The sequence below is a fragment of the Leptopilina boulardi genome, unplaced genomic scaffold (assembly GCF_019393585.1).
Source record: "Leptopilina boulardi isolate dan_hultmark-lab unplaced genomic scaffold, ZJU_Lbou_2.1 LbouV2_237, whole genome shotgun sequence".
Classification (NCBI taxonomy): domain Eukaryota; kingdom Metazoa; phylum Arthropoda; class Insecta; order Hymenoptera; family Figitidae; genus Leptopilina; species Leptopilina boulardi.
The window spans coordinates 490,704-507,574 of record NW_026137793.1 but is presented as its reverse complement, the minus strand read 5'-3'; the positions used below and the strand labels follow the sequence as shown (position 1 = coordinate 507,574).

The window sequence follows — 16,871 nt, the reverse complement described above, 5'->3', positions numbered from 1 at the left end:
GAACAAAAATAAAATAATAACATTTCAATTGGCTTGGTTTCAGAATTAAACACTAAATTCACGAATAAAAGGATTGAAATTGAAGTTATCTTATTATTTGCAAGTCGATCTGTACTCAGGAATACTGTATTGAAAATTGGAATCATCGTCGCTATTTGTATCACTAATTCCGTAATCAGAAAGATAAGTGTCAACCATCTTGCTCTCTTGTGAACGTTTCAGATCTTCTTCTCAAAGAAAGAATGCACATCCAGACAGTTAAACACTACTGTTCAACTGTCTGGATGTGCATTCTTTTCACTTCTCTCACGTGAGAGTGGTGGGGCGCGCCTGCGCAATGAAACTGGAATGCGCTGGTGCGCCCAACCAATTTTACTGTTCAACTGTCTGGATATGCATTCTTTTTCTGATAAGAGGACCTGAAACGTTCACAAGGGTGCAAGATGGATGAGACTTATCTTTCTGATTCCGAAACTAGTGATACAAGTAGCGACGATGATTTCACTCTTCAGTACAGTAGTACTGAAAGTGAATCGTCTTGCGAAGAATCAGATACACCTTTACAAATTCGAAGAGAAACTTTTAATAAAAATTTTTTATGGTCGAAAGCTGGTAATTTCAATCCTGTTATTCATGAGTTTAATGATTCTAAAGCAGGACTTAACCCAGACTTAAATTTCAATTCAGAAACTAAGCCAATTGAAATTTTTGAAATTTTTTATTCTTCCGAAGTCATGGAAATGGTTTGTGCTATGACAAATATTTATTCTGACATGAAAATTGAGTCACTTCGAGAATCTGATAAACTGAAAAGTAATTCCAGATTTAAGTCATGGAAAAATTTGGATCCTACAGAATTGTACACTTATTATGCGTTGACAATTCTGATGGGAATTATAAGAAAACCATCACTTAAAATGTATTGGTCAACTGACCCCTTGCTAACGACACCTGTTTTTGCTCAGTACATGTCTATAAGACGATTTTCATTAATAAATACATTTTTGCATTATTCAGATGATGAGTCAACAGATAAATTGCGTAAAATTCGGCCTATGTTTGAAATTCTGATAGAAAAGTTTAGGTACGCTTACAGACCTGGAGAAAACGTAAGTATTGATGAGTCTTTATTGAAGTATAAAGGTCGCTTATCCTTTAAGCAATGTATTTTGAGTAAAAGATCGCGTTTCGGAATAAAAATTTACAAATGCTGCGATTCGGAGAACGGTTACATATACAACGCTTCAATTTATGTAGGCAAAGATCCAGCAGATGAAAACAAGTTGATTGGAGTATCTGGTAAGGTTGTTGTAAAACTTTTAGTCGATTTGAGTGGTCAGGGACGCACTCTTTTTCTTGACAACTGGTACAGTTCTCCTTCTCTATTTGCGTACCTTTATGAGAGGAAAAACAATGTTATTGGTACCGTTCGAACGAACCGAAAACATATGCCTAATACGAAGGGTTTAAAATTACATAAACTTGCGCGCAATTCAACGCTCATATTCCATTCTGAAACTTTGCTAGTGGTCATGTGGAAAGATAAGAAAGTGGTTACGATTTTGAGTACCCTTCCTGGATCTGACTTTGTCGAAACCTCAAAAATTGATCACAAAACAGGTGAAAAGGTAAAGAAGCCAGGAGTTGTCGCGAAGTATAATAAAAGCATGGGAGGTGTTGACAGATGTGATCAAATTATAAAGCCCTACGAAATAGAAAGAAAGCATTACCGTTGGTACCAAAGAATAGCTGACAATTTATTGGACATGACAATATATAATGCAAATATTATATATAACCTTTCGCATGAAAAAAAAATGAATCATTGCGATTTCAGAACACAACTTGTGAGAGAACTTTTAGAAAAATATAGCACGAAGTCCAACACAGGTGTTCATAGGCAGAGCAAAAATGTTTCTCTTGAAAAAAATACTCACGAATTGGTGAAAATACCTACGGGGAATGAAAATAAACGCAAGCGCCTACGATGCCACAACTGCTCCGAAGAGAAAAAAATCAGAGTTGACACTACTTGGATGTGCAGACAATGTGAGACTCCACTTTGCAAAAATTGCTTTGATAGCCTTCACTAAAACAAGTTTTTCCAAAGAGCATTTATTTAAATATTTATTTCATTTATTATAAATAGGGTAGTAGTACCAGTGACAGCTCCCTGCTTTAGTAGTAGAACAGAAGCATTAAAAAGGGTAAAATATGTTTTTAAAAAAATGTAATAAAAAACAAAAAAAAATAATAAAAAATTAAAAATTAAAAAAAAATAATAAAAAATTAAAAATTAAAAAAAAAAATAATAAAAAATAAAAAAAGACAAAAAAAACAAAAGGAGCACGAAATCCTATTGCTGCAGCCTCCACGTGGCGTGCTCTGGGTAGAAATTATTTTCTAGCAAATGCAGGTAGGTTATAAAATTAAATAATCAACGATTTAAGATGCCCCCAAGTGACAAATTTTAAACTTTTTATAAATGTCGTTCACCGTAAGATATCCGCCATTTTCAATACTAAGAAACCAACATATCATTCGAAATCAGCGATCCCGAAAACCCTATTACTGTCATTTACCTTAAAAACAATCACATTTGAGAAGAATTGAATGTTCAATTGGCAGCTGTCAACTCTCTAATTGTCAATTTGACCTCATTCGTAATCAGCGACCCCGAAAACCATTATATTGACATTTTCATTAAAACTAATCACTCTTTATAAATTCGACAGTTAAATTGACAGCTGTCAACTTTCAAATTGTCAATTTGACCACATATTCGTATTCAGCGACCTCGAAAACCCTTATACTATTATTTTCATTAACATTAATCACTTTTTATAAATTTGACAGTTGAATTGACAGCTGTCAACTGTCGAATTGTCAATTTGATCTCATATTCGTAATCAGCGACCCCAAAAAACCTTATACAGTTATTTTCATAAAAATAATTGTTTTTATAGAAGTTGACAGTTGAATTGACAGCTGTCAACTGTCAAATTGTCAATTTGATCTCATATTCGTAATCAGCGACCCCAAAAACCCTTATACAGTTATTTTTATAAAAAATAATTGTTTTTATAGAAGTTGACAGTTGAATTGACAGCTGTCAACTGTCAAATTGTCAATTTGATCTCATATTCGTAATCAGCGACCCCGAAAACCCTTATACAGTTATTTTCATAAAAAATAATTGTCTTTTACAGAAGTTGACAGTTGAATTGACAGCTGTCAACTGTCAAATTGTAAGTTTGTCATTAAATTCATGTTCAGCGATCCCGAAAACCCTTATACAGTCATTTTCATAAAAAATAATTGTTTTTTATAGAAGTTGACAGTTGAATTGACAGCTGTCAACTGTCAAATTGTCAATTTGATCTCATATTCGTAATCAGCGACCCCGAAAATCCCCGAGTAACAAGATTTGGGTGGTTTGCACAGTTTTTGGAAGCAGAAATATGATTTTATTGAGTAAATGTTAGAACGCCATTCGCAAAAAAGTACCAAAAATTGTCGACTTTAAATTTCGAAAAAACTGTTTGAATGTTTAAAAAAAGAATTTTTTTTTATCACATACGTTTTGCTTAATCTCAAAAAATATAAAAAGTAAGTTATAGTTAGTTAATTACGTCTACAGACTTTACAAATTCAATTCAAGTAGGAACGCCATTTATGCATTTTTGACGCTTCTGTCACTGCCACGCACGACGCCAGTTGGAACGCCATGACGCTCAAGTGGTTAAAAGAAGTATATCTAAAAGGCTGACAAATTTTTCAAGTGTAACACTTCAAATCTCAAAAGTTATAAAAAGGCAATTCGAGGCAATGATAATTATTAATATTATTATATTAACACTTTTATTTACAATTTCTATCCTTACAAAAAATCAAGAAAATAATTCAGCTTTATCCAATAATAATAAACTATTTACTTTTCTTTTTGCTTCCTCGTGGAGGAAGCTTTGTAGTCCTTTCGTTTATAAAACTTTTCAAAGTGGCGGAAACAAATTTGTTTCTTTATAGAAACATGTTATATGAGATCCTGATCAATTGTCCGGATGTATGTATGTGTGTGTGTGGATCCATTTTTTGTTTAGAAGATAACTTCAACAGGTTTTAATGGATTTAGATAAAATTTGGTAGGCTCATTTATCATATTAACATCTCAAATCTGACCAAAGGATTTTGAAAAATACCCCAAAAAAAATTTTATCGTCTTTTTTCCAAAATTTTTTTTTTAATCGAAAAAATTTTTAAATAGAAAAATTTAAGGTTATATATAATAAAATCGTATTCCTTACGTCAAGACGAATCGATCGATATATATAAAGTATACATTTAAGGTAAATTTAAAGAATTAATGAAAGTTAAAAAATCAAAAATTCACATTTTGGCAATAAAATTTTGCTTTTTCCACGAGGAAGCAAATTTTTTTGCTGATCGTAAAGAGGAAGCAAAATGTTCATGTAATGAACATCTGAATTTACAACTTGTTTATATTAATAATAAAATATTTATTGCATTTATATTTATTATCTTTTTCATAGGATTAAAAGTTTCTATTAGACATTTTCTAAAATGGGAAAAAAATTTAATTAAAAAAATTTTGAAGATATAACCTCAGAAATAGAATTTTTGTTCTCACGCAAGGGTTCACTAAAAAAAATGTATAGGGCATTTTTTGTGAGTTAAAGAGTTTTTCAAAAAATGAAAATTTAAATTAATTTAATTAAAAAATTAAAAAATAATTAATTTAATAAATTTATCAATTTTTAAATTTAGGCTGGTAAAGAATGTCCTAATTTTAAATCTCATGCAATTATTATTTTTAATTCTTGCAATAAGATTAATTTTCTTAATTTTTATTTATTAAATTAAATTAAAACAATTTATTTCCCTTTATAAATTATTTTATCATTAAACTAGATAATTTATTTTTAAAGTTGTTATTTATTAAATTAATAGGTTATTTGCAATATTAAAGTATAATTTATTTCGTCACTAGTTAATTATTTTATTTGAAACTAACAGTTGGCAAACATGAAGATAGAGAATTGATTCCATCTTTATGTTGTATTTGTTTGCTACGTAGATAAAATATTTTAGGAAATTGACATGAATTCTTTGTCAATGTCCTTATTTAGAGGAGTTATGTTTATAGTTTACTCTAAATTACCATCTTGCAGTTTAAGCTTTGAAGAAATTGTCAACGGTATTTTATTTTGGCCATGATTTGAAACGAATTTCACTAAAAATATGTAAGTTTTTAATTCTAAATAACAAAAAGCGCTACATAGCGACTAGCGCTATTAGTAATCCCACTGCTGATGTCTCACAAATATTAAATGTCTTTAATAAAACAGTTATCAGCTATATTTCCAAAAAACAATAGTTATAAAAATACAAAATGCTCTTTTTTATGCTTAAATATTTTTCTGTAACAATTTATAAATTTTCTCTATAATATTTTCTTTTCCCAACAAAGAATCAAAAATCAATAATGTTTCAGTTGATATATATATATATATATATATATATATATATATTTAACTCTATAAGAAACCTTCGATGTATTGATTATTTCATAAATGTTTGCTAAATTTAGAATTCCGTTTGAAAAAATTTTACTTTTGTAAATTTTTTTTTTTATTTATAAAAATTTTCGACTCATACACTGTTTTCTTGAAGGTATCAATTTGATACCGAATTGGATCAAATTTTGTATCAATTTGATACCGATTTGGATAAAATTGATACCTATATATTTGTATCAAATATTGTTATCAATTCGTTGCGATTTGATACTTTCAAATTAACAGTGTAAGTTAGTTAAATGAAATTTAAAATAATTCATTACTTACAATATGATATCAGTGATTTTTGCTCTCTTTTATTAAATGATTCACCTTGCTGTAGAACACTGAAGAAATATGCAGAATTTTTAATTTACCTTCGGTGCTTAGACCTGAAAAAATATTGAATACGTAACAATTAAGAATGAAATTTTTTTATTACATATTGTAAAAGTGGTTTTTCTACATTTTGGAATTATTTTATTAAATACATTACCTTCTTTGCAAATATTTGGTCAACTTAAAATTCTTAGCAATATGTTTCAATCTGTAGAGTACGAACATTTCAATGAAGAACGAAAAAATAGATAAGGAATATCCAATACCACTAACTAAAAGTAACTTTAACAATAAATATTCTGATTCCTCGTTTCCGTGAAAGCAAAAAAAATCCGCAACTGTATTTATAGTCAATTTTCTGCCATAAGAGAGCTTCCATTTTTCAGTAACACCAGATTGAATTAATCGTAGTAATAAAACATTTACCCTTTTGACATATGGAGATCTTGCTGCCATCACTGTACCGCTTAATGTTTGAGTAATGATATCATTTTCCAATATTTTAGCATTTGGCCTATCACATCGATCTCTTTGATCTTGTAATAAAATTTGAGCATTATTTGAAAATGCAACACATGTTATATTTTTTGTTGTATACACTTGCCTTACCAAATGTGAAGGAGTATCATGAACTTTTATTGCCTTTTTCAATAACAATTGACTTGTATTACTTACAACATTTTCCAATAATTCAGCAATATTTTTATTTATTTTAGTTGAAAAATTTGATGATAAAACGTCATCAATTGTTTCTAAGGTATAAGTCGTTTTTTTATGCAAGCCAATATCTGTTAGCGCTGTAAATATCATTGAAGAATATAATGTGCATGTAATTAATAAAACGGCGAAAATAATTTTTTCCTTTAATTTTGTTGGCTCTCGAGGTACTACAATTCCCAATATAATCTGAATTAAGTACATCAATTGTAGATTTGAAGAATACCAGTCACTTAGATGCAAAAGTAACCAGATAATTAATGGAAAAGCAACTATAGAAAACCATCTAAAAATTGTCCTCTTGTCCATATATACGTAAGATTCTTTTACTAAAACTGGAACAACTAAAACTACTTTTGTTTCAAATATGCCTGAGGTCCATTCATAAAATGCTTCATCACATGTTGGAAATCTTTGAAATTCCATTCCAAAAATTTCCACCCTTCTGTGTATTAAGTCAAAATACATTCCTGTACTATTGTATTTATTTTTGCAATCTAAATTCGATGAACCATTCTTTAAATTAATGATTATTCTAAAATTCATGGCTTTTGATAAAGTTTCAATTTTTGACCAACCTATTCCTGAAATTTCATTGCCTTCCGATATGTTTGTTGGTAAAAAGATTTCAGGTGGATAATGTATGAAATATACATTTATCGGATATTTTTTCAAATTCTGTGCTTTATCTGGAAACAATTGAAATTTTAATTTACGCGATTTTGTCATCACATTTGTATGTGGATTATAATAATAAACGCCTGTTAGTTGATGATAATTTTCTGATAAATAATTAGTTTGCATTGACAAAATGGAAATTACAGTGACATCCAAAAAATCGTAATACCACATTAGACGAAGTAATTTTTCATATTTTACAGAATTGCCATTTTCAAAACTAATAATGAGACATTTTGGACGAGATCTTGTTTCGGAAATGTTACTTACGAAACTTATCGATTTTGAAAGTTGTGAGAAATTTTCATCTTCAATTTGATAATTTAACAGTATAAACAAGGCAGTTTGAGGATCACCCATTGAAAATTTTGAAAGTTGATCTTTTACATTTTCCGATTTGAAATTAAGAACTCTGCTAGGAAATTTAGCCAGCATGCCAAATAGTTTATCTTCGATTTTCGAATTTCCATTATTTTCATTCACAGATTGTAAAATTACAATTTGGTTTACCAACTTTGCTTCGCTTTCAATGTGATTTGTCAAAATTTGCATCCACTCAATTTGTTCATTAAGCACAATTGGAAGTAAAAGAAGAATTATTATACTCTTTAAAAACATTTTGGAAACTTTGAAATTTAAGTTGTTATCTACAATTTTATGGTTGCCTAATTTTTAAATTAGAAAATTAGTTTTAAAAATTAAAAAAATTTCAATGCAATTTTTATTTACGCAGAACTTATAGGTTTAAATAAATTTTAACGAATTTTTGTAAAAATAAAAGACAATTGAACAAGTGAACGACAACTTTCATAATGAAGAGTCGATCGAAAAAATATGAAAATTCAAAATATTTTTTTGAAGTAGGTCAAAATAATTTTCATGATTGTAAGTTGTACGACGGGTACTGAAATTACACTAAATCACAGACATTGTGAGAATCAGTTTATATTCTTCTTTTAAGCAAAGTTTTATTTTTTATGTATTGTATACAGATAAAATTGACTTGCGATAGGGTAACATTTATTTTTTCAGTAAAATTTATACAATTTCCTTAAACAAACAAAAATTTAATATATCTTTTATCAAAAAAAAATTTGGTTACAAAGAAATTCTTTGAAATGAAAACTGTACTATTAACCCCTTGACTGTCGATGGCCCATATATGTCTAAAAAAAGTCGTGCCACCTTTGTGATTTTGGACATATATGTCCAAAATAGAAAAAAAATACTAAACACAATTAGAATTGAGTGTCAATGTGTATACTAAGGTTTTTGGATTCGCTGAATCTAAATTTAATGTCAGATTTTAAAAATTCAAAATGGCGGACCAAATATGGCGGAAAAATTAAAAATTTATTCGATTCGTTCAAAATTCGGTACTTGGGCGTATTTGGGGTTGCTGAATCCAAATTTGATGTCAGATTTAAAAAATTCAAAATGGCGGACCCAATATGGCGGACAATTTTTTAAATTGATTCGATTCGTTCAAAATTCGGTACTCGGGGGTTTTTGGGGTCGCTGAATCCAAATTTGAGGTCAGATTTGGATTCAGCGACCCAAAAAACCCCCAAGTACCGAATTTTGAACGAATCGAATTAATTTTAAATTTTTTTCACTATATTAAGTGACCATATTGGGTCCGCCATTTTGAATTTTTTAAATCTGACATCAAATTTGGATTCATCAACCCTAAAAACACCAAAGTACCAAATTTTAAACGAATCGAATAAATTTTTCCGCCATATTGGATCCGACAGTTTGAATTTAAAAAATCTGACATTAAATTTGGATTTAGCGAACCCAAAAACCTTTGAGTACCGAATTTTGAATGAATCGAATCAATTTTCAATTTTTCCGACATATTGGGTCCGCCATTTTGAATTTTTTAAATCTGACATCAAATTTGGATTCAGCGACCCCAAAAACCCACGAGTACCGAATTTTAAACGAATCGAATCAATTTTTCCACCATATTGGGTGGCCATATTGGGTCCGCCATTTTGAATTTTTAAAATCTGACCTCAAATTCGGATTCAGCGACTCCAAAAACTCTTATTACGATGATATAAAATTTTTTTTGGAAACTTATTTTTTTTTACCGTTTTGGGCCCACAAACGATTTTTCTACTCGACTGCAAAGGGGTTAATTATAATATCTCGTAAATGAAGAAAACGGCATTTATTTAAATTCTTATATATATTGAAAATATAAACATTTTAAACTTCATTTTAAGTGGTAAAAAAGGGTTCTTTTTAAAAAAAAAAAAAATTAGAAAATATTTATAATTAAGAAAAAAGTGTTAAAAATTTTAATTTCTTGAAAAAATCATCCAAATTTGCTATCTCAAAAATTCCTTTTTTTACTGGAAAAATGGGAATTCTTTATTTGTATTATATTTCAAAACAAATTTCACAATTTTTGACAACTTTTGATAATTTTTTGTATATATTTTAAGGTTTTGATCAGAAAATAGGTTTAAATTCCTCATATAGTGACCCTTCTATTGTATTTGATAAAAATTAATAATATTTTATTGAAGTACTACTCTCACCCATAGAACTAAATTTTGTGTAAATTGCAGTTCAATATGAGAAAAAATTTTTTTTTTCCATCAGTTAGATCACTTGAGAAATTTTGCATCATATATTATATGTGAAAGCATAAAAAAAAATGGAAGAAAGCTAAAATCGAGTATTGTGATTAGATTAGACCTTTTACCCTAAACGATTGCAATAATGCATCTTTCCCATCGAAATTCCAGGTGTAGCGTGCGATACAAAACTGGCTTTGAATGTTGCAGAAATAATAAGTGTACTAGGGGAGTAATGATTTTTAGCACGAAGATGCAGAAAGGACCACATCAGTTGTATTGCACCAGTTCTGATTCTATGGGTTGGGCGTCGACTGCCTCTACCATGAGTTTGCGTGACGATAAATGGTTTGTAGATCATTTAGTATTGTATCTATATATATATATATATATATACATATATACATACACATATATATATATATACCAAGGAAACGGAACAGGATGAGTCGTGTGAACCAATCCTTTTGATTAGGCAAACCTTAGTGACATTTATCTGTTCTCTGTCAGAAGTTATACAGGCTTTCAGGCTATCGGTCTCTTTGCAATACTACCGTCGTCGTTACGATAGTTCTCTTTTGCTTCCGACGAGATTGAAAGGAATTAACTCAACATCACGTAAATTCTCTACATCTTGAGTTCACACTGCGCACCACATATAATATATCGTATATATACCATTTCGGGACATTCACTTTTGAAATTCTAGAAAAATAATTGCTCAACATTATTCCCTTGTTCAATATATGAAAAACGTGAAGGAATTTAATTTTTTTTTTTTAATATACACTCAAATTTTAGTATCGTTTTACTAATTAAACTAAAATTTGCAATTTTAAAGGACAATAATTTTATTAAAAATTATTTTAATATTTCAAATAAAATTAACTTTTTTTTCCGCAAAGAACGTATAAATTTCGAAGAATCAAATATTACATTGCAATAATTCTTGTAATTTTATATATATATATATATATATACAACACGGTAATTACTTGCGAAGGTGAAAGGTCGTTATATCGTTTGCCTTCTAATCATTTACCGCTTTCCCTGCGTTGGATATAATTACCAATAGTAACGGTTACAACTCATAGGGCAGGAGATGGTTTTTGCCAAGGCGTTACATCAAACTACAAATACCTAATCCGTGGATAAATATATAAAGACAGAAATAGAGATCGTGTGGGCATAAGTCCGAACCTGACGCCCTCGCAATGGCGAAATCATTATACATTACAGGGAAATTTACTTTCATCTAAGACAGATGTTACACGATGAAATCATTATAATTATCCTTCATATATTATTGATAAGTGATATTATATCATTAAAATTTAATTTATACTCAAAAAAAAAAAGAATTAATTTATTAAATATATATTAATTATTGAATAATTATTATTTATCGAATTTATTTCATTTGAAAATATTGTTTTGATTTTATAAAATTAAATATTTTAATATACAAAATTTCTATATAACTACACATTAATTTATAATCATTAATAAATTTTAAAGAGAAATTAAATCAATTAAAAACAGTACCTAATAACCTAAGAGTGATCAGATGAAGGTAAAATGGAAATAAATTCAGAGATTGCAATTCTCTGATCGCATATTGAATATTTTATATTCATATATATATATACCTAATAAAAGGTATGATGGAAATCCTGATAATTAATTAAAAAACGAATTATCGAAATTGCACTGGATGATTTCGAATTATCGGATCAATATTCTATGTTAGATAAACGAATAATAAATCACACACTTGAGAGATAAAAATGAAAACAAAGGTATTGATTAGGTGTTGATGGAGAGAAATGGTAGAGATTTAAAGAGCAAAGGAAAAACAAGTAGTATGTGCTCCTATGGATGGACATGGTGAGTTGCGATTAGCGTGTCCCGATACGGCTATCTTCGAACAAGAGTTTTAACGCCTCCTTAGGGCGCTTGGAGCTCACGCGAGTCAGAGACTTGGTTCGATTCCAGGCGGCAGATAGAGAAGAAGACGACGACGACGCGGCAGTAGCACACTCTCTCTCTCATACACTGTTGCGATGCTATATAAGTCTGTAAAAAATTGGACAAAAATTGTTTGGATCGCCAGGTCAAAAGGGGTTCAATCCATCTATCTCTACTTCTTCTTTTTGGAGAAGAAAAGAGCTACCGAAGCCGCGAGCGCGCGCGCACTCTAGCGGTGGCGTCCCTTCATTAACGTGTATCGCACGTTTAGCACCTCTTTCTATAAAAGAATTGAGATCGCGACATACGATAGCGGGCCAAGAAAACGTGCCATTAAAAAAAAAAATCATCGATATTGAATCCCAGAGGGTATACTAGCTGATGCCATTCGTTATTGCGTTGTGCATCGATAAATTTTGGAATCGACCAAACGGCGCCTACGGATCCTCCTAATTAAGCGGTTCGGCACCGTAATTACAGCCAATTAACGTCATACTTTACTTGCGCCTTGCTGGCCGATCGATTTCACCCGCTGATCAACCTTCTTGCATGGACCTGAGATTGTACTCGCGTTCTCTGGCCACACGAAATTCCACACACAGTCACTTCTCTATCGTTTCATCGGCTTTGGTTAAGTGTATAAAGATTCTCTTATGGTGCCGCAGGAAACACTCCATATATGACCTCTGCTTTTTCATGTTAAGGAAGTCATAGGCTAATAGTCGTGTATGTGTGTGTGTGTGTATGTGTTAATTAATCGCATCGAATTTAATTAAATAAGATACTCGCGAAACATGATTTTTTTTCTGATAAAAGATTTAAATAAACTGTATAGAAGGGTTCATGCAAAAAAAAAAATTTCTCGTGTTGCCAACTAAAAGAATTACAGAAATGGTAAAATATTTAGTATTTTATTTTTACTCCCATTTCCATTTCTACTTTTTCTTTTTCTTATTTTCTTTCAGGTTGAATATCTTAAATGAATTTTCAATAAAAAAAAACATTAACAAAAATTTTTATTTTTAGGTAACAAAATTCTGTTTAAGAAAATTTTTATTTTACCATTATTACTCTTCACCCAACTTTTTATTTTTTAACTTCTAATTTAACCGAATATTAATATAGCATAAGTCTCATTCAACAAAATTTTAAATAATTCAAATTTTTAAATTCATCAAATCTTCATTTTTGTCCGAATCTTTTATTGCATGAATTGTCATTTTGACAGAATTTTTAAAATGCCGAATTTCCATTACTCCGAAATTGTAAATGGTATACAAAAAATTGAGAGAAAAATTTCGGCGCGAATTTAAAAATTAACCCATTAAGTCCCAAATGCACTGAAATTTTAGTCTAACTTCAAGGAAAGATATTTTACATCAGAAAAAAAAATCCCAATTTTTACGAGAAACCTATATCCAACGTATTTGAGTGTACTCTTTTCAAAAATTCTATAAAAAAGGCTTAAAAAATGTTAAATAATGTTTATTAATGTTTATTTGCAAAATGACGCAATTTTTTTCAATAAATTTATAAATATTTCAAAAGAAAACCAATTTTTCCTACAGCCATCAAGTATATAAATCGTGGACTTGATTGTTAAGGAGGCTATAGGGATAATAGATCTGATATTACCAATTTAATGAAACTTGGTCCACTACTAGATAAAGGTTTCAAAAAAATGTTGTTAAATTTTTGAGACCTCTAGGTACTTGTGAAAAAAGTTATGAGTGTTTTTGTTTTTTAACATTTAACATTGAGTCTTATGGGAATTGAGTACTTTCTCATAGATATTTGTTCACCACAAATTACCTGATATTAAGAAATTGATGAAACTTTTTTTAATACAAAACAGATATATAATGATTAAATATCCGTTTAAAAAAGGGTCATTAGGTTCTTGTGAGAGTTGCAATAAATTAATTTGTAACAATATTTCACGTTTTATACGTTAAATTGAACAGCTGTCAGAACGTCTGGCAACGTTGCACACTTGATCATGCATATTATACGTTAATTTTGCGCGCTAAATTTTAAAATGTTGATTCTGATAGCACGTATAAAATACGTTATATTTAAAAAGAAAATAAAAGTTAATAAATAAAATTGATTATACATTTTTAAAATTAAATTAAAGTTAATTAAATAGAGGGATAATTGTTTTATTAAAGTAAACAAGTCATAAAGCAACCATTTGCAACTCGACTGACGTAATGTGGTGTTGCCAGACGTTTCACAGTACCGAGAAAGTCAAATCATAAAATAATGGTTTCTGTTTTGATTTATTCAGTCAATCCCTATAACCTCCTTAAACTTCCAACAAAAAATATTCTCCCTCTCCTCCCGACTTTTATTTTTTCAAACTGGCATCAAAAAGTTCAAAAAATTATAAAAAATAATTTAAATGTGCCAAATGTTTTCGAGGTCGCTGATTACGAATTTACTGTCAGAATATGAAAAATCAAAATGGCGAATTCAATATGGCGACCAAAAAAAAATTTTAAAGTCGACGAATTCAGCTAAAAATGCTTACTCAGGAGTTTTCGGGATCGCTGATTACGAATTTGATATTAGAATTTCAAAATTCAAAATGGCGGATTCAATATGGAGACCAAAAATTAAAAAAAAAAAACAAAATAATAATAGAAGAAAGAATGGTATTTTGCAAAAGTTACTATGTATTAAATCCTCAGCTTGCAAGAGGACGAAGTGCGAAAACTCGAGTTAGTCACGCATTTTTTTTTTTTATCTGAACTCCACGAGTATAAACATCTCTATACCTATATATAAAATGTGTACATGAGACTCTGATTACAAATTATATAATACGGTATCGAACTATCGGACCCCTGAGACGTGACCACGATGCATGAGCAGAGACCACGTTCGTGAGCTTAGGGGCCCGCTATTCTAGAAAAATTTCCATTAATTGCTTCTATGGTGATAAATTTCCCCCTGGCTATGCACGATTCACGGCGTGCGCATAAGAGTGAGATGAAAAGTGGAATCTTCACTTAAAATCCACTCGATAGACAAGGACAAAAATAAGGTGAGGGTTCCTCCCCCCCCCCTCCCCAATACTATATCGTTCTCGTGCTATGTTAATTTTCAGTTTAATAAGGTGTACCAGGAAGTGATACTTAAGAAACGAATATCCTATAGGCAACGATGAGTTGAAAATGTCGCTGAGGAGTGACATTTCAATTAATGTTTACCGTTTTTTAAACACGTGAGAAGAAAGTTAGGTGCGAAAAAAAAATCGAGACAAAAAACGAAAGTAATTATGAAAAATCTATATTATTTTTTGTTTCCACAATGGTGACAGAAAGGAGAAATAATAAATCATCAAGTTTAAAATAAAAATGGGGTTAAGTCGAGGATATAAATTATGAATATAAAATATATATTCTTTGGATTACTTGAATCTTTATATCACCTATATATAATGTTAATGTAAAAAAATCAAAATAATCCAATATGAGAATATTCTTGGAAATGAAATCAAATGTTTATAAAACTGAAATGATACTTCAATTAGGTCATACTGTATGCTCAATAAAAAGCAGCTTATTATGAACCACAAGTCTGATCTACGTGAAGGAGAAAAGTATTTTCAGCGAATTAAATAAAAAAAAAAAAAAAAAAAAAAAAAAAAAAGTATCGAATTCGTGGTGCATCCACAAATTATTGCTTGGTAAAAAAAATAAATATTATCCAAACGCTAACGGAGCCGCGGGAACCAGAAGCCTGTTTTGCCAGTGCAACATATCTGTCGCCAATGTCCAATCAACACACAAAAATAATTGAGCTTCGCTTTCGAAATTCGCATTTTTTCGTAATTAGACACATCACTTTGTGCAAAATATCGCTTCTTTCTACTCTTCTTAGAATTTTATTTCTGTATTTAACATTGCTCGCACCTCGTGGGAATCAAGAATATGCGGGAAATCAAATATTTTTGCTTTGCGAAAATTAATGTATTTTATATTTTAATTAATAATATTAATGTAGCAAAATTAATTAACAATCGTCAATGAAAAAATAAAATATAAAGAAAGGAGAAAAAAAAAGGGAAAGTAAAAACAAATTTGTAATCAGTGAAGAAAAGGCGACAATATGAAGAAAAGAAAAATATGAAAAATGAAAAAAAGTAAAAACAAATTTGCAATCAGTGAAGAAAAGAAAAAATGGCAACAGTGAAGAAAAGGAAACTATATGAAAAAAAGGGAAATTTGGAACAATAAAGAGGAAACGAAAGAGGACAGTCAACAAACTACAATCGATTCAAAAAGAATGGAGTAAGAAAAACATGAAAAGTTTTGAGTACTGTCCTTATTCTTTATTACGAAACCTAAGTGACGGAAATGATGGTAAATTCGTTTGAACGGAGGACCGATTGGGCGTGTGCCTTCAGGGGCGTATAAATGTTTGGTCGGTGTCGTTATAGGGCCTTATTATAGGGGAGACCTGTGGTTATCTCCTCATATACCAATGTGCTCGAGGTAAGTTCACTCGTATTAATTTAATAATCCTCTAGTGAGTTACGAGCAGTGCTCTTGAACTCAACTGACTACTATATGCCTACTACTACTATACACATGTGCATTATTTCATATATATATATATTCCAGCTAAAATCTACCTCCCGGATGTTAAAATTCGTTTTTACATTCACGTACCCATTCTTACTCTCAAGTCAAATAATATATTACTACCAGACGAATGGTTCTTAAGGGCCTTATTCATCAGACTCTCAAAACATTATATTTATTATTTTCCAACAAAACGTCAAATTTGTTTTCATATAATTTAAAATTTTCCCAAATAAAACTATTGTCTAGACCGACAATAAAAATAAAACCATTTAACCATATTAATCAAATTAATTGACCTAAAAATCACATCATAAGTGTTTTGTTTTAAATAATTAAAAAATGATTGAATAGATTGTAATCAATGATTACAGCAAGTGGGTAAAAGACCAAACCTTAAGATTGGTGAT

General features: G+C 29.9%; 1 protein-coding gene across 1 annotated transcript; it reads left to right on the top strand.

The window, feature by feature from the left end:
• Positions 1–443: 443 nt before the first annotated feature.
• LOC127280325 (piggyBac transposable element-derived protein 4-like) lies at positions 444–2,093 on the top strand. Its single transcript, XM_051303239.1, has one exon. The coding sequence runs from the start codon at positions 444–446 to the stop codon at positions 2,091–2,093; it is 1,650 nt and encodes a 549-aa protein (XP_051159196.1).
• The last annotated feature ends 14,778 nt before the right edge of the window (positions 2,094–16,871 follow it).